The sequence below is a fragment of the Cyprinus carpio genome, chromosome B2, assembly GCF_018340385.1.
Source record: "Cyprinus carpio isolate SPL01 chromosome B2, ASM1834038v1, whole genome shotgun sequence".
NCBI lineage: Eukaryota > Metazoa > Chordata > Actinopteri > Cypriniformes > Cyprinidae > Cyprinus > Cyprinus carpio.
The window spans coordinates 5,569,781-5,591,615 of NC_056598.1; the positions used below are offsets into that span (position 1 = coordinate 5,569,781).

The 21,835-nt window shown below is 36.0% G+C and overlaps 2 protein-coding genes across 25 annotated transcripts in view; one reads left to right on the plus strand and one right to left on the minus strand.

Annotated features, from left to right (window-relative positions):
- Positions 1-7,187: 7,187 nt before the first annotated feature.
- si:ch211-162e15.3 (protein NCBP2AS2) lies at positions 7,188-7,664 on the plus strand. The gene has a single exon (XM_042717845.1). It carries the CDS (start codon positions 7,195-7,197, stop codon positions 7,507-7,509), a length of 315 nt encoding a protein of 104 aa, XP_042573779.1. The 5' UTR covers positions 7,188-7,194; the 3' UTR covers positions 7,510-7,664.
- Positions 7,665-8,974: 1,310 nt separating this feature from the next.
- The window catches only part of dlg1b (discs large MAGUK scaffold protein 1b), a 130,335-nt gene continuing 117,474 nt past the window's right edge, over positions 8,975-21,835 (minus strand). For 17 of the 24 annotated variants that reach the window (XM_042717820.1, XM_042717819.1, XM_042717829.1 and 14 more), the window contains 11 exons: positions 21,237-21,351; positions 20,442-20,618; positions 20,057-20,123; positions 18,496-18,592; positions 15,970-16,011; positions 14,040-14,090; positions 13,824-13,925; positions 12,739-12,911; positions 12,370-12,479; positions 12,011-12,102; positions 8,975-10,670 (listed from right to left, as the gene is read on the minus strand). In XM_042717820.1, coding sequence (XP_042573754.1) covers positions 10,564-10,670; positions 12,011-12,102; positions 12,370-12,479; positions 12,739-12,911; positions 13,824-13,925; positions 14,040-14,090; positions 15,970-16,011; positions 18,496-18,592; positions 20,057-20,123; positions 20,442-20,618; positions 21,237-21,351 — 1,133 coding nt within the window. In that variant the 3' untranslated portion in view covers positions 8,975-10,563. Of the gene's footprint in view, positions 10,671-12,010; positions 12,103-12,369; positions 12,480-12,738; positions 12,912-13,823; positions 13,926-14,039; positions 14,091-15,969; positions 16,012-18,206; positions 18,241-18,495; positions 18,593-20,056; positions 20,124-20,441; positions 20,619-21,236; positions 21,352-21,835 lie in introns of all 24 variants that reach the window. The other 7 variants (XM_042717821.1, XM_042717830.1, XM_042717837.1 and 4 more) reach the window with 2 other exon arrangements.

Consider the following 21,835-nt stretch of genomic DNA (forward strand, 5'->3'; position numbering starts at 1 on the left):
TTGAAGGAGGCGGGTGCTTTGGTGTCACTTCCTGATTTCTATATTAGGAAATTATTTAAGTATACTGTGCTTTTTTTTTCAATCTTGAATTTTAGTATAAAATGTGGTACTGTATAATTACATAAGAACTGAATAAAACGAATATATTTATTTGTATCGCGTGGAGCTGGTTATTATTGTGTATTGCGTTTTTATTGCTATACAAATTAATTACAATAACGTACTATATGTAAAAGACAGGGTCATGTAAAGTGTCTTCTACCCCATTAAAAAAGGGTGGGGGGGATAATAAATATTCTTATTAAGTAATGAAAAGATTGCTTTATTCTCAAAGTGCCTGCTCTGCAGACTCACACACCAACATCTGTAACTGAGCAGGCAGAAGAAGAACATTTGGGCCAAAGTAATCTAACCTGGGAGACATTTTCCAGGAGGAGCTCAGGAAAGTAAAGGACACAACCAATGTGGGTTTTCTTCTGAATTTAGCAGCACCTGTGAAAATACTGTGAATAATATGGTAATTCAGATGTTGGAGAGGCTTCATTCTCTGACTGCCGAAGCACATTTAAGTAGCCTAACTGTATGTTTCTTACTGAGAATACAGGAACACAGCAGAAAACGTGATGGTGTCATGTTCATCAATACACTATGATTAATATTTGAAACTATAAAATGTAATCAATTAGCAATAAGAATATTTCAGCTTCTGCTTAGACAATTAAAATAAAATATATGCTGTAAAACTGATTATATTAAAATATGCACTATACTCACACTTTTAAATTACCAGTTCAGACTGCCCCCAAAAACAATTCCCTTTCAGTCGAACCATCTTCTGCCAGGAACAGTCGCCGTGATCTTATTAGGTCTAGCTCAAGGGCACAATGATAATATGAGAACTGCAACCACATTTTTCTTTATCGATTTGTTTGCATTTATTTTTATTTATTAGTTTATTTATTTTTTTGGATATCAATATAATTGCATGATTATTGTTTAGAGTGACTTATGTTTCATAAGTCTCTTTTGTTGCTAGTATTAAGGTAAACCCCATTATTGCAAGACTCCATAGCAGGTTTCTTTACAATCAATCTCAGACACAATGGGTGGTCTATGATTTATGATCTATAATTAACTATTGCTGTGGTTTAGAGTGAATCCCTCCATTTCTGGTGCTCAGCTGAGCCATTTCTTCCAGCTTTTCTAAACAGCCCATGCACGACAACATATTTTTTCCTTCATGATGATAATCACAGTAAAGAGATTCTGTTGTGTACTTTTTCAGTGAAATTCAAGAAAGCTGTAACAACTGTTTGGTGAGCTTTCAGAGTGCTTTATTTTTTTGCAGCAAGTCTCCACAGAACAAAAGGACACTGAAATGTTATGTGTACACCAAAGCTTCATTACCGTGGTCTTTTTCTTTTACCTAGTCTCTGAATTCATTTCAGTAAATCGCTGATATACAGACTGCATGTATTGCCCTACTGTTCAACAGCAAGCTGGTTTGTGTTTCTTATTTCTTCACCTTTTCCCATGAAATAAAATTCATGTCCCCACAAGCACTTCTGACGCTTTCATGGTAATTCTTCATTCTAGAAATGTTAATTCCATGTCTGCCGTTAGACAAGCAGATCAATAGATAAATTCTCAAAAACAAATACTCCCACTGCTATGTTTGATAGTAAACACTGCTGCAGAATATGTGAGAGTATTGAGGCAGGATATCAGAGGATGAACCAGTCAGAGAAACTCATAACAAGTCTCACCCTCATCCACCTGAGCAACATTCACGCAATGATCACATAAACATCTGCCCACAAATCCTGGACCTGCAGAGCAACACATAAACGGTTTTCATTCCCCATCTGAGGTTGTCTGCTGGTCCTGAAACAAACCGTAATTATGAGGAAGTATTCATTTTCAATGCATAGAGCATTTGAAAGAATATACTATAAGATCATAGGGGAGAAATCAGTCAAATATATAATATTGAGTAAAATAACATTAAGAGATATAATAAAAAAAAAAAGTTTTAGAAAAAAAAGAGGGATAGTTCATGCAAAAATTTTAATTTTGTATGTGAAAATAAATACAGCATAATAATTATACATTATTTTCATGTGTGATAGCTTACTATACTTTTGGTTTTGATGTCTGGAGCTCTGAGAGACCACTCTTTCTTAACTAAACCATTAATTACACTTCCTTTTTTTACTGTATGAGACATACGACTAGTTTAAGGCTAGCAGTCAGACTGTTGTCTCTTGTCCTGCATGTGATGCACAGCTGTGCTGGACTCTTTTCAAGGCCTTTGTGTACTGGATATGAGCACCAGACACAGCTGACACGCTGCAAAACGCCATGACCTTCAGTTTCAGATCCCCGCCATGGCCGCACACCTCAAGTATGAACGTTTCCTACAGCAGCTGCACACACGTTTTTGCACACAATTCTTTTGCACGTCTTTCTGGTGAGGCACACACCCAAGTCCTGAAAGGACTTCCTCACTTTCTCAGAAGATCCTGTTATCAGGGTCCCACATGCAGGGGGAGAGGTCTGGCACAAAACGAGAATGAGATCAGAGAGAGAGAGAGAGAATAATGGAAGATATCTGCTTTGCCCTTCTCTGACCCCTTGATATAACCACCTCAACTGCAGTTTTCTCATATTGCAATCTAATCTATTATTTATACAGCATCAGCAAATGGAGCGGAAAACAACGCAGCTCTGACTAAAAACTACCCTCACGTGTAACTACATGTTATTTTATGGTGCAAGTTTAAAAGCTCCAGTAATTTTAATGGAAAAGAGCCACTGGTACATTTTGCATTCCACAGAAGAAAGTGAGTGAATAATGACAGGATATTCTTTTCTTTTTCTTAGGGCCTACAAGTGACAAATTCAAGTGTGGGAAGTTCAAGCACATAATTCTTTGAGACTATCTTTACATTAACATCTTATTCTGTGGAAAAAGATTATTGACTTGAAAAAACAGTGTTGCTCGGTCAGTGTGTTATCTGATAGGATATTTTGTTGTTAAGAACATTTCAATTTCTTTATGTTTGGTTTGGTCAGAGGTGAGGCCATATGAGTGTTTCACTCACAGCAGAAAGTGTTATTGTTACAGTAAATGTGAGACCACGATGACATGCTGTAGCTTCACATGGAGTTCATGGAGTTTAATGGAAAGTGCATGTGAGTATGTCAGTACAGCATTGTTCAGAGGTAAAATTATTCTTATTTAAAGGTTTTCCTGTTTGGCTATGGCAGCTGAAAAAGACAGAAGTGCACTTTAAGCATTCAGTCACACTCTGTCTTTGTTTTCCTCACACATGTACACTCGTTTTTTTACTCCCTATCTTGCTTCGCCATCTGTTCATTTAACTATTGTGACTTATTATTATCTTAATATTTTCAGTGTTAACTGCAAATTTTCTTCGAGAGCAGTGTTAGCAGAGGTGAGTATCACTAATACTATTGCTTATAATGTTAGGATTTGAACAAACCCTTAACCCTTTAGCACATAACCCGTCATGCACAATGCTAACTCAAACCTTGTTGAAGACAGTGTGGTATTACTTTAGGACTGATGACGTCACTTGTACTTCAGATTTTCAAATTATATATATTTTTTTAATTTGTACTTGGAGATAATAAAATGTCAAATAAGTAAAGAGAGATACTTTTTTATAACTACTGATTTTTTTATATATACAAAAAAGGGCACTTTTAATCTTAAATAAATGCTTTCCTTTAAAGTACATTTTAAATCTTTAAAACTGTTTTAATAATCATTTATCATGCTTTTAAGAAGTGTACTTATTTGTTGTGCTGACTAACCTACTAAAGCCCTTGTATAATTTTAACTATAACATGTTATTCAATTTTACATTTAATATGAATATATTTTAAATGTACTAAATCGAAACTTCATTATTACAAATGTGTATTACTTTATCACATATGCGTTACAAACATATTTAGATGCATAACATACAAGTTTAAATAGAAATTACATTTAAGATTATTTTAGTTACTTTTGTCAGTACATTCAGCTGTACACTTCAAAGATAGTAGACGTTTTTATGAAATTACATATACATTACATGTACATAATGTAGGCCTAAGTCTTATGTAAGAAGGTCAGAAAATGCACGCTTAACTAATTACATTTATTATGAATTTAAACAAATACATTTTCTTTTAATCATAAATTATATGCAGTTAAATGTCTGACAACTTTACATTCATTTCACACTTGCAGTATATCCTCCTAAGGCATAGTTATTTCCATAAAAATGTAAAAGATTTTAAAAATGTAAACATTTTCAAACAGAAAGTTGTGTACATTTTTATTTTATTTGTGTTTTAAGCTTTTTTTTTTTTTTTTTCAAAAACAACACTGCCCCACTGTATTTCACCTTACAAAATATCTTCTTTTGTGCTCCACAAAAATAATCTGGTGGATATTTTCATAAAAACATTGAAAAAAGGCCAAAGCCATTGTAATGCTGTAAGGCATGAAACACACTGAGCATGAAGAAAACAGTGAGTGGAATGACTTTTATATAAACAGGTTATAATTTAAGGATAACTTCACAAGAACTGTTATGAGGTAAAAACCTAAAAATAAAGATGGAAGATAAACTCAGCTTCCGGTAATGCTGAAGAAGTACATTCATTAATTCAGTCCACCTCAACGTAAAAAGACACCCCAGGCCCAAAGATGATGCAATTCCCATAAGAAGTGAAGCGTACTTGGACATGTGTGCGTCGTGCTGACAAGTGTTTCTAGGAGATACACTATCAGCTCTCTACAGACTGAGATCACAAAGACAGCTTTTTATCAATTAAAGCATGGTCCTCCAATGCCAAATTAAATACAGTTCACAATAATTGTATTGAATTGCTAATAGTATATATATATATATATATATATATATATATATATATATATATATATATAGGTGCTGGTCATATAATTAGAATATCATCAAAAAGTTGATTTATTTCACTAATTCCAATCAAAAAGTGAAACTTGTATATTATATTCATTCATTACACACTGGCTGATATATTTCAAATGTTTATTTCTTTTCATTTTGATGATTATAACTGACAACTAAGGAAAATCCCAAATTCAGTATCTCAGAAAATTAGAATATTACTTAAGACCAATACAAAGAAAGGATTTTTAGAAATCTTGGCCAACTGGCCTATCACATCTTCCTCTTCACAATACCCCATAGATTTTCTATGGGGTTAAGATCAGGCGAGTTTGCTGGCCAATTAAGAACAGGGATACCATGGTCCTTAAACCAGGTACTGGAAGCTTTGGCACTGTGTGCAGGTGCCAAGTCCTGTTGAAAAATGAAATCTGCATCTCCATAAAGTTGGTCAGCAGCAGGAAGCATGAAGTGCTCTAAAACTTCCTGGTATACGGCTGTGTTGACCTTGGACCTCAGAAAACACAGTGGACCAACACCAGCAGATGACATGGCACCCCAAACCATCACTGACTGTGGAAACTTTACACTGGACCTCAAGCAACGTGGATTGTGTGCCTCTCCTCTCTTCCTCCAGACTCTGGGACCCTGATTTCCAAAGGAAATGCTAAATTTACTTTCATCTAAGAACATAACTTTGGACCACTCAGCAGCAGTCCAGTCTTTATTGTCTTTAGCCCAGGCGAGACTGATGCTGTCTGTTGTTCAAGAGTGGCTTGACACAAGGAATGCGACAGCTGAAACCCATGTCTTGCATATGTCTGTGCGTAGTGTTTCTTGAAGCACTTACTCCAGTTGCAGTCCACTCTTTGTGAATCTCCCCCACATTTTTGAATTGGTTTTGTTTCACAGTCCTCTCCAGGGTGCGGTTATCACTATTGCTTGTACACTTTTTTTCTACCACATCTTTTCCTTCCCTTCGCCTCTCTATTAATGTGCTTGGACACAGAGCTCTGTAAACAGCCAGCCTCTTTTGCAATGACCTTTTGTGTCTTGCCTTCCTTGTGCAAGGTGTCAGCGGTCGTCTTTTGGACAACTGTCAAGTCAGCAGTCTTCCCCATGATTGTGTAGCCTACAGAACTAGACTGAGAGACCATTTAAAGGCCTTTGCAGGTGTTTCAGTTAATTAGCTGATTAGAGTGTAGCACCAGGTGTCTTTAATATTGAACCTTTTTACAATATTATAATTTTATTATAAGATACTGAATTTGGGATTTTCCTTAGTTTCAGTTATAATCATCAAAATGAAAAGAAATAAACATTTGAAATATATCAGTCTGTGTGTAATGAATGAATATAATATACAAGTTTCACTTTTTGAATGGAATTAGTGAAATCAACTTTTTTATGATATTCTAATTATATTATAAGCACCTGTATATGTATGTAATTTTTATGATATTCTAATTATATTACCAGCACCTGTATATGTATGTAAAATAACATTGCTTTGAAGTTAGTTGACATATTTACTTATATGCCACAAGACTGTATATGTATATATACAGTATATATATATATATATATATATATATATATATATATATATATATATATATATATATATATATATATATATATATATATATATATAGCCTGTATATATATATATATAAATGGTTTTAAGTAAGATATTTCTATCTTTTGCTGTAGTGTGTCAGTAGGAAATATCACTTTACATTTCCAAACATTCATTTTGAAGCATCTTGGAGACGTTGCCACAGTTCCTCTGGATTTAGTCTGTCTCAGTTTGCTCTGTTTCTTCATGTCATTCCAGACAGACTGGATGATGATGAGATCAGATCTCTGTGTGGAGCACTGGCTGCTGTCAGACTCCTTGTGCAAAGAAAAATCTCACCGGATTATTACAATTAATAGTAAAATGAATGTTTGGGAATGAAAACTGATATTTCCTACTGCCACACTGCAAAAGATAGAAATGACGGACTTGAAAAGTTTTTAGCAGGTCAAAACACTAAAATGTATTACTCCCCACGCCTGAGGAGGGCACTGTGGTGTGTAAACGGCACCATATCGCGTCGAAAAAGACCCGCTCAGTAGCGTGCGGAGTAGTCGATTGGGGACCTTTGAAGGTAATGTATTGTTTACCTAAGAAAATAATATATACTGAATGTAAACCTGATTAATATCAGTAAAATCTAACGTAGATATTTGTGACAGGTTCAAAATGGTGCTGCGGCGGATCTTTCATGCTTTGATAAATAACGCTCAAGTGGTGGAGAAGCTCTCGGAGTCTCGACCTATCAGACGCGCGGCGCAGATCACGGCCTTCGCCATCGCTAAAGCACAGATCGCCGGGAAAGACGCCTCGACCAAGCTGCTCAGATCCGACACTGTCCGCCAGATACGTGAGGAGACGTCAAAGATGCCCAGGGATGTGGAAGAGTTGGGTCGGAGAGCTACTAGACTGCGGGATACGTTTGTAAAGGAAGTGAAAGAGGGGATGAGAGACGCCAACAAACGGATAAAAGACAATAAGTGACTGGATGAGTGAACCTTATATTTTTGTTTTATGGCCCTCAATAAACTATATTAAATTAATATCACTGTAAAGTCTATAAGAATGTTGGTAATGGTGCTTGAATAACTGTATGTAGGTGCCTTGTTGATGTGAAATAAAGGAAGGATTTGCGATTAGTAATGCCAATTTATTGACAACAAATAAACCAGATTCTTAAATGAAAACATTTTAAACCTATTTATTTTTTTAGCTCAATGAGGACGAAGCACGAGAGCTCCAGTGCACCGCGTGACTGTACTGCAGATATGACGTTTATGTGACGTGACATAAGCATAGTGTATGACCATCAAAAATATCTGATGCTTTGTTAAAATCAAAAGTATAAATAAATGTAGTTTGTTACTCAAGAATTGTCCGCTTTAGAGTAAAAATGGTAACCGCAACTTTATATCTCACAATGTGACTTTGTTTTAAACTTTAACTTTCTATGCCCCTCTTATAAATTTTTACTCTGAAGCGAAAAAGGATTTCCATAATACATAACACAATAAAAAAATACTGGAAGAATACTTGTTAGAAGTGCATGTGGTGTCAAAGTAATAAGTGGAGTGAAACTATTGACACGACATCTTGGAACACTTATCTAAAGAAGCTAATACCTAAAAAACTTACAAATATGATTTAATTGGACAAGCAGCTTTCCAATAGTGTTGATATTTTGTAAAAACAAGTACTGTAACGTTTTACTGTTCTTATGTTTGTTTTCCACAGAATTACAATCACATGGTTGAAAATACTGTAAACATTTTTTCCCCCCAACCAAAAATAAAAATTCAAACCCAAAAATTTAACCATGAGAAATAAACTATTTTAGCCCAGGGCTTTCCGACTCTGCTCCTATAGAGCTACTGTCCTGTAGACTTCGGTTCCAACACACATGCCTATAATTTATCAAATTACCTTGATTATCTGGATGGGTGTATTTGACTATAGAGTTGGATCCAGGTTAGGAGAGCCCAGAATTAGCCTTTAATTCAACACAAAATAGTTACAAAATATCATGAGTGTGTTGGAAAGTTCTGTTGTCATTTACTCACCCTCATGTCAACCCAAGCCTGTAGTACTTACTCTTATTTGAAAGTAAAATAATTTGAAGAATGTCAGTAACCTAACAATTTTAGTGACCTTTGACTTCCGTTATACCGCATACAGTTCTCAAAAAACTCCAAAAAAAATTTTTAATGTTCCACAGATGAAAGGTGAAATGACATGAGGACGTGTAAAAGACTGAATGTTATGTTTTTGAGTCTACTATCCTTTTAAGGTGCCATATAGCCTCACAAAATAACAGCTGTGACAGTCAACATCACAACTTTTCAGAAGTGCACTGATGTGTACAGCTAGACACAATCATGTGTGCTAATGTCACACCTTATAAATATACTTAAGCCCTCGATCTGAAGGAATACTCACACCAGCACTGTGCTGTATGAGAAAGATTTTGTTTTATTTTTCTTGAATTAGCCATTCTCTTGTTCGTTTTGATCAATGGAATGAATCAGATCAGTAGGTTATTTACATGTTTCTTTTTTCCAGTCCCAAAATGTCCCCAAAAAGCAGAGGTGGTGAGGTGGTAGAACAAGCAGTCTTGGTATACAAAACAATCATGTCATAGGAAGAGCAGGCAAGACCCCCTCTCCAGGACGGGTTTAGAAAAAAGGAGTCTCTGTGGAGCTTCTAGCTGGATAACATCAGCCCTGCGCCAAAGCTTTGTCAGTCCTTTGAGACGGTTTGTGTCTGAGAGGGGGACGGATGGAACGTTCTTCTCCACACATGATGACTCTGATGTAGCACACTTGGAGCAGATGATGTTGAAATGGTGAGCAGAGGGGAGGAAGAGACAGAACTAGCTTCAAATAGCATATTAACCATCTGCTAGGCTGTTTTCTTCACATTCCTCTTACTGCTCTGCATCTTGTCATTTGTTTCAGTTTAGGAAAATAAAGGGTGGTAACAGAAAAAGGGGAAAAATATATTCATACTATTTCATTTAAATCTCTTGCTGTAATATACATTTTACGATGTCAAGAAAATAACTCCCATCATAATAGTGCTTAAGTAAAGCTCAATATAGACTTTTATTATAACAAAATAGGCAGTTTATGGAGGGTTAAATATCTGTTAAGATCTCATTGTACAATAAATTTCTTCCACATATGCGGTGGCATTTTATTGCCTCTTAAAAATATCAGTTCCTTACAAATGGCAGACTTTCCTAAATGTAAATCAAAGTGTTGAAAACATACTCCGTGTAAGACACTGATTGTAGACTCCGACATTCTAACAGTGGCGGCACACATCTCACATCGGTGCAGCGGGACATCATCTAAACACAATGGCTCCATAACGCAGACAATCAGAATGAGGAGAACAATAAGCATGCCAATACAACAGTCAAGGGAGAGGTAAAAATCAACAACGTGTGGAATATACGGGACTATGGTGGAAATGAACAATGAGAAAGAAGGGCTGAAGAACACCTGGTCTTTGAAGCTACAACGTGCAAAGTTTTGCTTTTTTGTGTATTTCTCATCATTTTAATGAATCCGATGCCTGAGACTTGAGCTCCATGTTACCATTTCCACAAAAAACAACAACAACAACAAAAAAAAAACAATAGAATGGATAAAATGAAAAGAGACTTGTCAGAAAATCCAGATCGCTGTCTTTGTCCTTACAAAGTAACATCCCTTAAACATTAAGGAACTGTACCGTTTCCAAACCCCTGGTAAACATGCTGGTCCGGCATAGCTTTGCTTTCTGTAAGCATGGAAGCAGTAAAGATCTGAGGAGGACAGATCATCTTCTCTTGAAATAGCTACTGAGGAACTAGAAGTAGGAGGTGAAGATATAGGACTGAACAGAGATTGAAGTATGCTGGATTAAGGAATTAATCTGTTGAGTGAATTCTGTCAGCTGGAGAAGCCCAACTGAGATTACCAAAATGAAAAAAAAAATACAGAATCAATAAATAAACCAGGCAGAGAAAGGGGGATGATAAACTCCTGAAGGCGTTCATAGTTTCTCCTTGGACTGTACCCATATGTATGGCCCAGACTGTTCCTCAATTATCTGCTTGACTTGATCGTAGATCTCTTCCAAAGTGTCCCCCTGAACAATAGCTGCAACGCAGAGATGATCACAGTGAGAAGACAGCGATGACAAGAAGAAAATAACTTCTAACTTAAATGTTTCAATCGGCATTGTTTATCCTCATGATCTTTCATTAACAATACTATTTGTCCAGGCATTAATACTCCTGTTTGACAGTGCTGTCAAATGATTATTCGCGATTAATCACATTCTAAAATAAAGGTTTTTGTTTACATAATATATGTGTGTTTGTACTGTGTATGTTTATATATTAAATATATTTATATTTATAATATAAATTATATGCATGTAAATATATACACATGTAAATATTTTCAAAATATATACTGTATGTGTGTATTTGTATATGCATAATAATATACGCAGTACACACACACACACACACACACACACATATATTATGTAAACAAAAACTTTTATTTTGGATGCGATTAATCGTTTGACAGTGCTAGTATAAATATATGGGAACACAAAGGTCAGATTCTTTTAGTCATCCATCACAAAGAGTAAAACCAAAGAAATGGCTCTAATGTGCAACAAAATAGGAGTGGCTTTAAGAAAATAGCTAAAGCATTGAAAATTCCCATGTTCACCATAAGGGCAATAGTCAGGTCACCTTTATGTCACTAGCGCTCTATACAAACAAGCATCACAGAGATAAACAGGAAATAGCAGAAGCAATTCTGGTAACTTATTTATGGAAACAGTTCACATTCTGCTGTAAAGCAGCTCCAAAAGACATTACAGTAGTTCTATTATTTAGCTCAAGTCAGTGTGAAGTTGAATGATCAGTTCTACAAAAATGAAGAGGTGTTAAAAATCACCCTGGAACTAGACATGTGTATGTTGTCTTAATGCATGGCAAGGAGGATCGTTCGAGTGGTCAAAGATTCTCCAAGGATCTTAGGGTCAGAAAGTAAAAAAAAAAAAAAAATAGCAATGATTTTCTCTGCTAGAAATCTTATGATTGGATGGATGGTTGGATCAACATCATAATCAACACAAAAATTGGTCACTGAGCACAAAATGAAGATTTCGCCATGGTCAAATGAAATTTCTGTGAATATTTTGATTAACAGACCAAAAGGATAAACAATGCAGATTTTTCACAGCCTTCTTTACTCATATTTACCAAGGAGCCTAATAATTCTGACTACAACACACTCTCTCTCTCTCTCTCTCTCTCTCTCTCTATATATATATACTACATTCAATTAGTTTGTGTGTTTCCTGGGGGAAAACCCTGACCTTGTCATTGCTACATATATAATGTATTGTAAAATCAGAAATGTTAGTTGGGGTTAGCTGTTGTCTTGATGCCTACAGTATATAAGAGCCACAAACAGACCTGTGAAGTGCTCCATGAACTCCTGTTCCAACTTCATGGCTCTGTCGTATGTCTTCCTGCCTTGTTCCTCTGTCAGTCTTTTATTCATCTCCCTGAGGAGAGAGAGCAAACAGCATTACAGCATACTTTTTATATTATAGTGCTTGCAGGGGACAGAACAAACTTTTATGGATTAATGATCCCTACATACAAACTATTTTTAGAAAAATAAATTTAACTGCACCCCAAAGAGTTTGACTGGGTAGTTTACAGAATATGGCACAATGGCAAATACGGTACACTGGTCATTGATAGCGTGACATTGTTTTTAATAGACTGATCTTTGTAAATACGAGTTGGATCCCTTGTCTTATACTCACATGATGTTCTCCATTGATTTTGGTTTGATGAAAATAGCGATGGGGAAAAGCACAGCAACTTGCAGTCTCTTTATGGCATTGCCTGATACATCTAGAATGCAATGTTTGCCCTGAGGAGAGCAAAGACAGTGTTTCCATACAATAAGCAATAAGGCTGCATATTATGCATTATAGTCCTGTGTTGTCAGCAGTTGTGCAGGTGTATCATGCCTATTTCTATAGAAACAATACTAAGCTCTGTTCCTCAACACCACCTTACGTAAACATTGGGTAATCGCATTCAAATCTTTGCCTTGTATATGTAATCTTCGTAGACTTAGTGTTGTTAATAAAACACCGCTTATGTTGAGAAATAAATCTGGATCTCACCTTTTCTGCCACCTCTCTGACAGACTGCACACTGGTTCCATACAGGTGACTGTTGTACTGGCCTGCCTCGATGAACTTGTGCTCCTGTATATCTTTCTCCATCTGCTCTCTGGACACAACAAAGTGGTAGTCTCTCCCGTCCACCTCATAATCTCGCTTCGGCCTCGTTGTATCTGAGACAGAGAGCAGCATATGCTACAGGTCATGCTGCCATGGTTATAGCAGAATTACCAAATGTAGTTTACAGATGTTTGACGATTTGTAGTTTCAAATACAATATGTATGTGTGTATATGCATAAAGCATTAAATCCTGATAGCTGCTGCATCTATTCTGCCCTAGGACTTTTCCAGTTTTTCAAGATTTACTCGTTATGGATTAGGAGAAGGATTTTTAAAAAAATATTTTTTACTCACAATCTCTACCCGATTAAATTTTTTAGAGCTTGTCATAACTAGAAAAATTAATACATGGATTTGGCTTATTTTAATGCTTTTTGGGGCTTCTTTTAAATCTCTTTAAGTGGTATGGTTGCTTTGACCACTCTTTTTTGTAAGCTATATCAGTACATGGGACAACTTCTCTTATCTACTATCGGCTGTTCAACAAAAATGCTTACAGACCTGTTTATTTGAATATAACATTCAGAAATATTTGAAAATGTGAATTTTTTTTAAATAAAGAGAACATGGGGTTTTTCTGAATTCTTAATGCACATTTTATTTTAACCTCACCATTAATGGTCTGAGACTATTACATTTTAAAGGAGACAACACCAACTTACTTTTACTTAATTAACAGTTATTCACAGTTTAATAACTTCACTAAACCATATAGTCAGATACATTGTGCATCCCTATCAAACAGACCCCTGCGAATAATAATTTACATCACTTACAGAAAGAATTCATCAATTCAAATGTCAAAAAAAGAAAAAAAAAAGATATTCAACCATGTCAATGCAGTCTTAAATGCCTTATTATATGACAGGCTTGCAAACTACACTGTCATTTTCACTGTAGCAACTGTGTTTTAGTGTCCCTCATCATGTTATCTAATCAGTTCATACAGTGTACAGATACTTACGAGGAACACAGGAACCAAATTTGTCAGGGAACTCTGAAATCAGGTCATCGTTTACTCTGTCTTTCATCGGACCCAAGATAATAACTGGTCGTGAGTAGTTCACTGTTGAAAGACCATTCATGAAATCAATTACATTCTCAAGAATCATTGATGTAACTTATTAGATGAAATCTTATGGGTTAATGTTGCTGATACGGACAATCATTAGCATTTTACCTTCCTGCTGACAGACTGGCTCATAAGACAGCACATATTCCTCTTGACCACCTGATAAATGAACACACACAGAGTTAAGCTTAAAAAAATATTTTTGTACAATTCATCATTTTAGGTCATCACATCCAGTCAAGCATATTAAGACCCTGAAATCGATGCAAAGTTTTCTGCTCGTGCATTATTATTAAATGTGAGATCCACTTGTGGCCACTAGAGGTCCAGTAAGCCACACATATGAATAGTGAATAGCAATGGAGTTATCCGTCATGGTTGGTATGAGACTGTCATAATGATTAAAGTGGAGCTCTTTCTGTGGATCTCAGTAGGCCTGATTGCCTAAGGCTGACTGCCCGCATGTGCACTATGAGTTAGAGGCAGATACGTGCTGTAAATTAATGAACACTGTTCTTCAAAGTTAGGGGCAGAATTCCTAAGGGCCTGTGACATGCTAGTGCTGTTTACTGCATCAAAGTGTAGCATATTGCGTACTTAAAATACCAAATATTAAGGATTTATTCCAAAGAAATGGAATTAACTGGCAGTTTTGTTAGTTCTTCACATGTATGAGAGATCACAAAGAAAATACAGAAACTATGTCTCCGGCAAAAATGTGTATTATGGAGCTACATTGCACTATAGCTATATAATTTCCAATTATTATCGAGTAATTAAAATCTATTTATTAAAACATTTATTAAAGCATATTAATATAAAAATAAATAAAATATTTATTTTATTTTACATTACCATTCAACAGTTTGGGGTCGGCAAGTCTCTCATGCTCACTAAAACTGCATTTATTTGATCAAAAATACAGTAAAATGATAATACTGTGAATTATTATTACAGTGTAAAAAAGTTTTTTCATATTTTAAAATGTAATTTATTCCTGTGAAAGTAAAGCTGCATTTTCAGCAGCCATTACTCTTGTCTTCACAAGTGTCACATGATACTTTAGAAATCCTTCTAACATGCTGATTTGATGCTCATGTAATATTTTCCTGGAAACCATGATACATTTTTTTTCAGTATTCTTTGATTAATAGAAAGTTAAAAAGAAAAGCAATTCTTTTAAATAGTTGAAATAGTTGAATTTGTTTCTTTTTTAAATAAGTTTTTAATTTAATGTGTCGCTAAGCATTCTTACTGAAAAAAAATTAAAAAAAAAAAAAAAAAAAAACCTTAAAAATCTTACTGTGTGAAAATTTTTGAAAAGTGGTGTATTAGGTTGAAACTTTTTTATGTCTGCATTCATATCATTTTCAAATGTTAGTGGACATAGTGGACAACACAGTGGAAGTTGATTCCACAGATTCAGGTCTCTTGTGCCCTTGCTGCAGTTTTATTCACAATCCCATTACGATGTTGCAAGGTATAGAATAGTGACACAAAGTGTACCGTGTACCATGCAGAAGCTGGTAATGCCCTGCACTAATGCACAGTCTGTACTGCTGATCACAGCGGTGTGTAATATCTGGCTCCCGTGAGATGGTATATATCTTTAGAGTGGCTTTGATATAGCACCACTGTGACTCTGACTGTCTCTGACAGAGAGAGGGCAAGGGCTGGGAAGTGATGGGGGGTGTACTGTTGCTATGGAGACTGAGCCAGGGGCTGGCAGAGGGCTTACTGATTGATTTTGGTATTGTATCTGTGTGGCTTCTGGAACATTACCCAGCCTGTCTCACTGCAGTGCTGCTCAGTTGAGGGGGCAGGCATTCAGCAATGTAAACACTTGATAAATCCACAAAAGCATTGCTCAGTAATTTATTAACATTACTAATTTATTTATTATGTTGCATTATAAAATGGATCTCCCATACATGTTAATGCATAGCAGAGAGGATAGGAGAGAGAATAAAAGTTATATCTGTAAAAGAAAAGCAGACGAGAAAGACGGATGAAGTGCGCAATGGAAGGAAGAACTTACGGTAACTACTCTCACTATCACTGGCATTAGAGGTGACATGCTCTGAAATCATAACAGAGGGGGAATGGATGATGAAAACCAAGAATAGGAGCACATGATGATGCATGAGGTGACTTCAAATAAGCCAGTCCTGAATCTCACCATAGTGGAGAAATATTCACACCACTAAGGGACACAGTATACCTTCTGAGATGAGTTTTGTGGCTTTTAGTCCACATCTGGTAGTTTTGAGGTCATATGCTACTGTACTCTTAATAGCTGACAAAGTTACCTACAGTAGCACAGGTCATAGTAAAATAAATAATAATGAACATCTTAAAGTACTCTAATAAATGTTAATGCAATAGAACCTAAATATTATCAGCTAGTATGCCCTATTTTATTTTTTATGTTTTTCAATGTACTGTATAAAGATGTCTGTGGTAATGTTTAAAAATGACTAAACTGGCAGATTTACAGATTTAGAGTGTTAAAAATTGTTTTTTTTTTGTTCCAAACCCATAATTTCATTCACATTTGGAACACAAATGAAAATATTTTAATATTTTTGTCCATTCTTTCAAAGTCTATGCAACCACAAATTTCAAGCTTCAAAAAGTTCATAAAGACACCATAATTGAATCCATATGAATTTGAATTCAATGAAATTTTGTAGAGACAGAATTGCGTCATATCATGAACGGTAAAAAAAAAAAAAAAAAAAAAAAAAAAAATACAATACAATACATTAAATATAAATCTCCAACCATGCTTTTGGAAAGCTACCATCCTGCAGAGTTCAGCTCCAACCATAATCATATAAACCTTAACCAGGTAATCAAGGTAACTTGAAAATTACAGGCAGTTGTGTGGAAGCAGGGTTGGAACTGAAGTCTGCAGCTTGCAGTTGGAGACCCCTGATATAAAGTGATAAAGATTTTGAAAAAAATAAATAAAAGAAAATTTGAAAAAAAAAAAAAAAGATTTTATTTTATTTTGTAACAATTTTTTATTTTTATTTTTGGTCTAAAGATGATAGTCTTGACATGAGGGTATGTAAATGATATAATTTTCATTTCTGGGTCAACTAACCCAAACTTAAGTCTCAATCTTAAGACTCATCTTGCATACACAGATGCATTCAAAGTTTTGTCCAATAAAATGGTCTCTAGATTGAGACTTTCTCCTCAATCACACATTAAAGGGGTAGTTCACCCAAAAATGAAAATTCTGTCATTAATCACTCACCCTCATGTCTTTCCAAACCCATATGACCAGCTTTCATCTTTGGAACACAAATTAATATATTTTTGATGAATTCTGAGAGTTCTCTGACCCTCCCATAGACAGCAAGGATCCTTACATGATTAAGGCTCAGAAACATAGCAAGGAGATCGTTAAAATAATCCATGTGACATCAGTGGTTCAACCTTAATTTTACGAAGCTACAAGAATACTTTTGTGCGCAGAGAAAACAAAAAGAATCACTTTATTTAACAATTTGCGCTTACGTAAACAATGTATGTGTGCAGATAGGTTGTTTATGCTTTGATCTGAACGTAAACAACTTATCCGTGTGCATACGTTGTTTACGTATGTGATACTCTCCAAAATGGCACTATAGGGTGACAGAAGGAGACAAATTGTTGAATAAAGTCTCTATTTTTGTTTTCTTTGCGCACGTAGCTTCGTAAAATTATGGTTGAACCGCTGATGTCACGTGGATTTATTTTAACGATGTGCGATGTCTGATTTTAAATTGATCAGGTAAGGATCCTTGTTGTCTATGGGAGGGTCAGAAAGTTCTCAGAATTAATCAAAAATATCTTAATTTGTGTTCCGAAGATGAACGAAGGTCTTATGGAGGTTTTATGGAGTTAACAAAAAAAACTACTGGATGACAGTAGTCAATACTAAATATGTCAACCAGTAAACAGTAATTAGATAATAGTTTGACTATCTAGAGTATTATGGCAAATAATTATCAAATTTTTGTTTAAAAAACAGATTTTCTCATCAAGAGAATATAAAATACGCAGGTACTGAATAAGAGGAGATTCCATAGAGCACGGTGAGACAGTGGAGAAAAAAGGGAAAAAAAATAGTTTCACCTCCACCATCAACAGCAGAAATAGAAAACTCTTTGTCTGATACTGTATGAATTATGAGAGCAAGGAATGAAATATGTGAGAGGAAGAGAGATAGCGTGGAGGTCTGGTCCAGAGGTGACCGAGTGGGCATCTACATGGGGAACTTACTCTGGCCTTTGGATAGCATGTCATCTGGGTTGTCCTGTGGATCGGTCAGGAAGAGAGCAACAAGAGAGACAACAACCACAAGAGTACAAGGGTTACTGAGACACTCTAAGGCCTGGTCCAGCCACTGAACACAGCAGGCACCAAGCTGTATCTGTCCACTGGTGTTGCTATATCTAAAGTAGGCTCTGATGTCTGCTGCGTCCAGTGGAGCAGTGCCCACCTCTGTCCTTATGACCTGCTGCCCTATTCTTGCCCAGCATTGAGCTGGAGTGCTGATTTCTGTACTTACGGTCCACATCGCTTGTTTCCTGCTCACTCGCCTCCTTGTTCTTGTAGAAAGGGAACTTGCGGGAAAACAGATTCTTTTTACGCTTGTCATTGAGGGACTGTTGAGGAAGAGAAGGAAAGGGAAGGCAAAAGAAAAGAAGAGAAGGGGAAGAGGGCTGTCTAATGTCCATATGGAAAAAATAAAAGATGATTGTTCTGCTCTCGACTTTGTGGTCCTCTGACAGCTTAATCAAATCCCACTGATACAATTTAGAAGAGTTAACTCAATTAATGGAGGATGTCACAAAGTCAGAATTGTATATGAAATGCATGAAGAACTGAAGTGGACAAATAAATGGATTTGAGTCATAGACTCAAAAAATAGCTAGCAGCAGGAAATCTCAAACACGAGAAGCAGACGGACACATTTGCATGCAGAGGGTAAGAAGCATTGTGAGTGTGCCAGAAGCATGTGGAGGCCTATAACTGCTTTGGTTGTGGCTGCTTTTCTTATCAGCAGCAACATGCAACAAAACAAACAAAGCAAGTTGGCCTGATTTCCTTTTCTTTCGTTCAAGGGCAGGTGAATATAGTATGAAATATTTTGCTGTAGAAACAGCTTGTATGTAAAATGATTTAAGCATAGCTGTATAGCTTTTTTCTTCGGCAGTGATGCAGCACCTGGACCACAGGTGCATTTTCATTCTTATGCAGTGATCAGTTATAAGCCTGGCTGGTTTACACTGCAGCACTATGGATTATTGGAGAGCATTGCAAGGTAGGTAAAAAGAGGAAAGTGTGAAGATGAAGGACAGGAAAGGAGGAGGTGTGGCATACAGAAGGACGAGCAGTCCGACATCAATGGCAAGCGTATTTGTCCTTCGTTTTCCTGTCATGCATGTTTTCTCGGGCTGTTAGATAATCTGGTGTTTTGACCTCTATGCCTCATAAATGAGTTATAGATGTATTACAGTACTGTTATATGCGTTTTTTGGGACACTTTGCGACACTTGCAGCTACACATGCTGTTAATTTAGACTGGACCATTCATATGGCAGACTGATTAGTATCAGAATATTACATTCCACTGAATGCACTGAGCATTATTAATTGTGAGTTAATATCAAATGGTCAAAACTTTCACAGAGGTAGGAACATTAGCAAATACTAACTTGTAAAGCAATTTGAAATGCATTTCAGTGTCATTCTAGATACACAGTATAAGCAACATACTACATGAGCTTTGTTCCAATGCCTGGTGAGGTGCCTACTTCTAAAACATTTAAAACATCATACTGCTGATGAAAAGGTTGCTCCATAAGGAACCAAGCAACCATATTAAAATGCTGCTTTCTAGGATGCCTAATTTTGGCCAGAATCTAAGGAAGTATACGAATAAAATTAATCAGACGGTTGGGGTCAGTAAGATTTATTTATTTACTTATTGAAAGAAATGACCGTCAGTCAGGATGCGGTCTTAAAAGACATGTAGCTAGTAGACACCAAAGCAACTCACTTGGTTTTGGAACAGAGTATTGTTCAAATCTTTGTAGGTATGCATGTAAAAAAAAAGATTCACTCACCCCTTTTTCTCGCGACTTTGGGTTGAACTTAACTGTCTTTAACCTTGCTCTCTCCTTCTTTTCCACTCTTGAGAGAAAACATAAGGACCACGTATTACATTAGCTGTTATTCACTATTAATCAGTTACAATGCATTCAATGCTCCTTCATTGGAACATTTATAAGACATGCACTTGACGCTACTGAGAGTAACCTATCATCTAAGCATACATGATGACAAACTCGGGTCCGGTCAAAGAATTCTGGAGTGGTGCTCAGGGACCTATTTATACTATTTAATACACAAACACGCAGCATGACCTGCATCCAAGTAAACCTACCAGCCTAAATGAACCTGCAAACAATAATAATAATCTTTGTAATTTTATAAGCTTCAATGTCTCACCTTCTCTTGCTGGGGATAACACCCATTTCCTCCACCTCTCCTTGAGGAGTGACCTGCCGTGCCTGCCACCACTCATCATCTGAAGCATTCACCACGTGCAGTATGTCCCCAAATTTGAAGTTCAGGCCTTGGCTGGGCAGCCCAGAATCCTTAGTTTTATCATAATCAAACAGTGCCCTGCAGAAAACAGTCAAAGTAAGACCAAAGGAAAATATACTTGCTCCTTCAGCTGAGAGCATATGGTAAAGTCTGACCAGAAGCTTCAAAAATTGCTAAAACATTACGATAGATGTGTGTAAACTGCAAATATAAAATATCTAATTACAAATATGCAATTTAGTTTAAAAAAAAAATAAACTGCATTTGAAGTTGGCATGAAATGGAAATTGTGATCGTCTTTTTTTCCATACAGTGACGTATATCCATGTGAAAGAGTTTCTTGAATATGAAAAATCAAGTAAAAATGTAGGACTTGATTTCATCCATCAGGAATTGAATCGGTGAATCAGTTGAATCGTTGTTGTTAGCTAATTGCTATGATCTCAAGTGAGTGACAGGTTGCTGGAGGGGAGGTTTTATTGCCCAGCTTTTGCGCCGGTACACATGTCATCAGAAAAGGGACGTTTTTGCGAGGTTAATATTTTCATTTCAATATAACAAGGGAAAATAAAAAAATAAATAAAAAAATAGAAAGAATAGTCAGTTCATTATATATTATATAGTTTTGATTTCATAGTGACTTTTTATGCAGTTTTTTTAGTTCCTTGTAGAATATTGTAGATATTTGTCCAGTACCTGACGTATAGTGATCTCTTCTGACTGGTCCTCAGGGACCCTGAGCCTGAGCTGATGCTGCTGTTCATCATCTGCTCTCTTAGGTCATGGATCTTGGCTTCAAAACGGCTGTACTCTGAAACACAAGGCCACAAATATCGCCCTCATAAGGCATTGTGTGTATGAGAGAAGAAAGAGTGTTGCTCATGATCAAAGTTATACAAATATTCATACAAATAGCATTGTCATGATAAGTAGCAATTGGACACCAATTTATGCCCTATAATGGAAGTTTTCTTTTTCAGTCTTTTCCAAAATGTTCACATGGCATAAATGCCGTACAAATGTAAGTGATGAAGAACAACCATTGACTCTACGAAGAAATTCAAAATATCAGAATCAATACTTTAAAAATGTAAGCCTATCTGTGTTTATCAAGGGGAAGGAAAGACAAAGCATCAGAAATGAACCTTCATTGTTAAGAGTATAATAATGGTCTGCAGGACAGGTTGAACAGTCAGACCTGGGTGACTCAATATTCAAGTTTTAATTTTTATGAGACCTGATTGATCTGACCTAATGGAAATAGAAGGCTATAAAACTGGAGTATTGGCTTATTA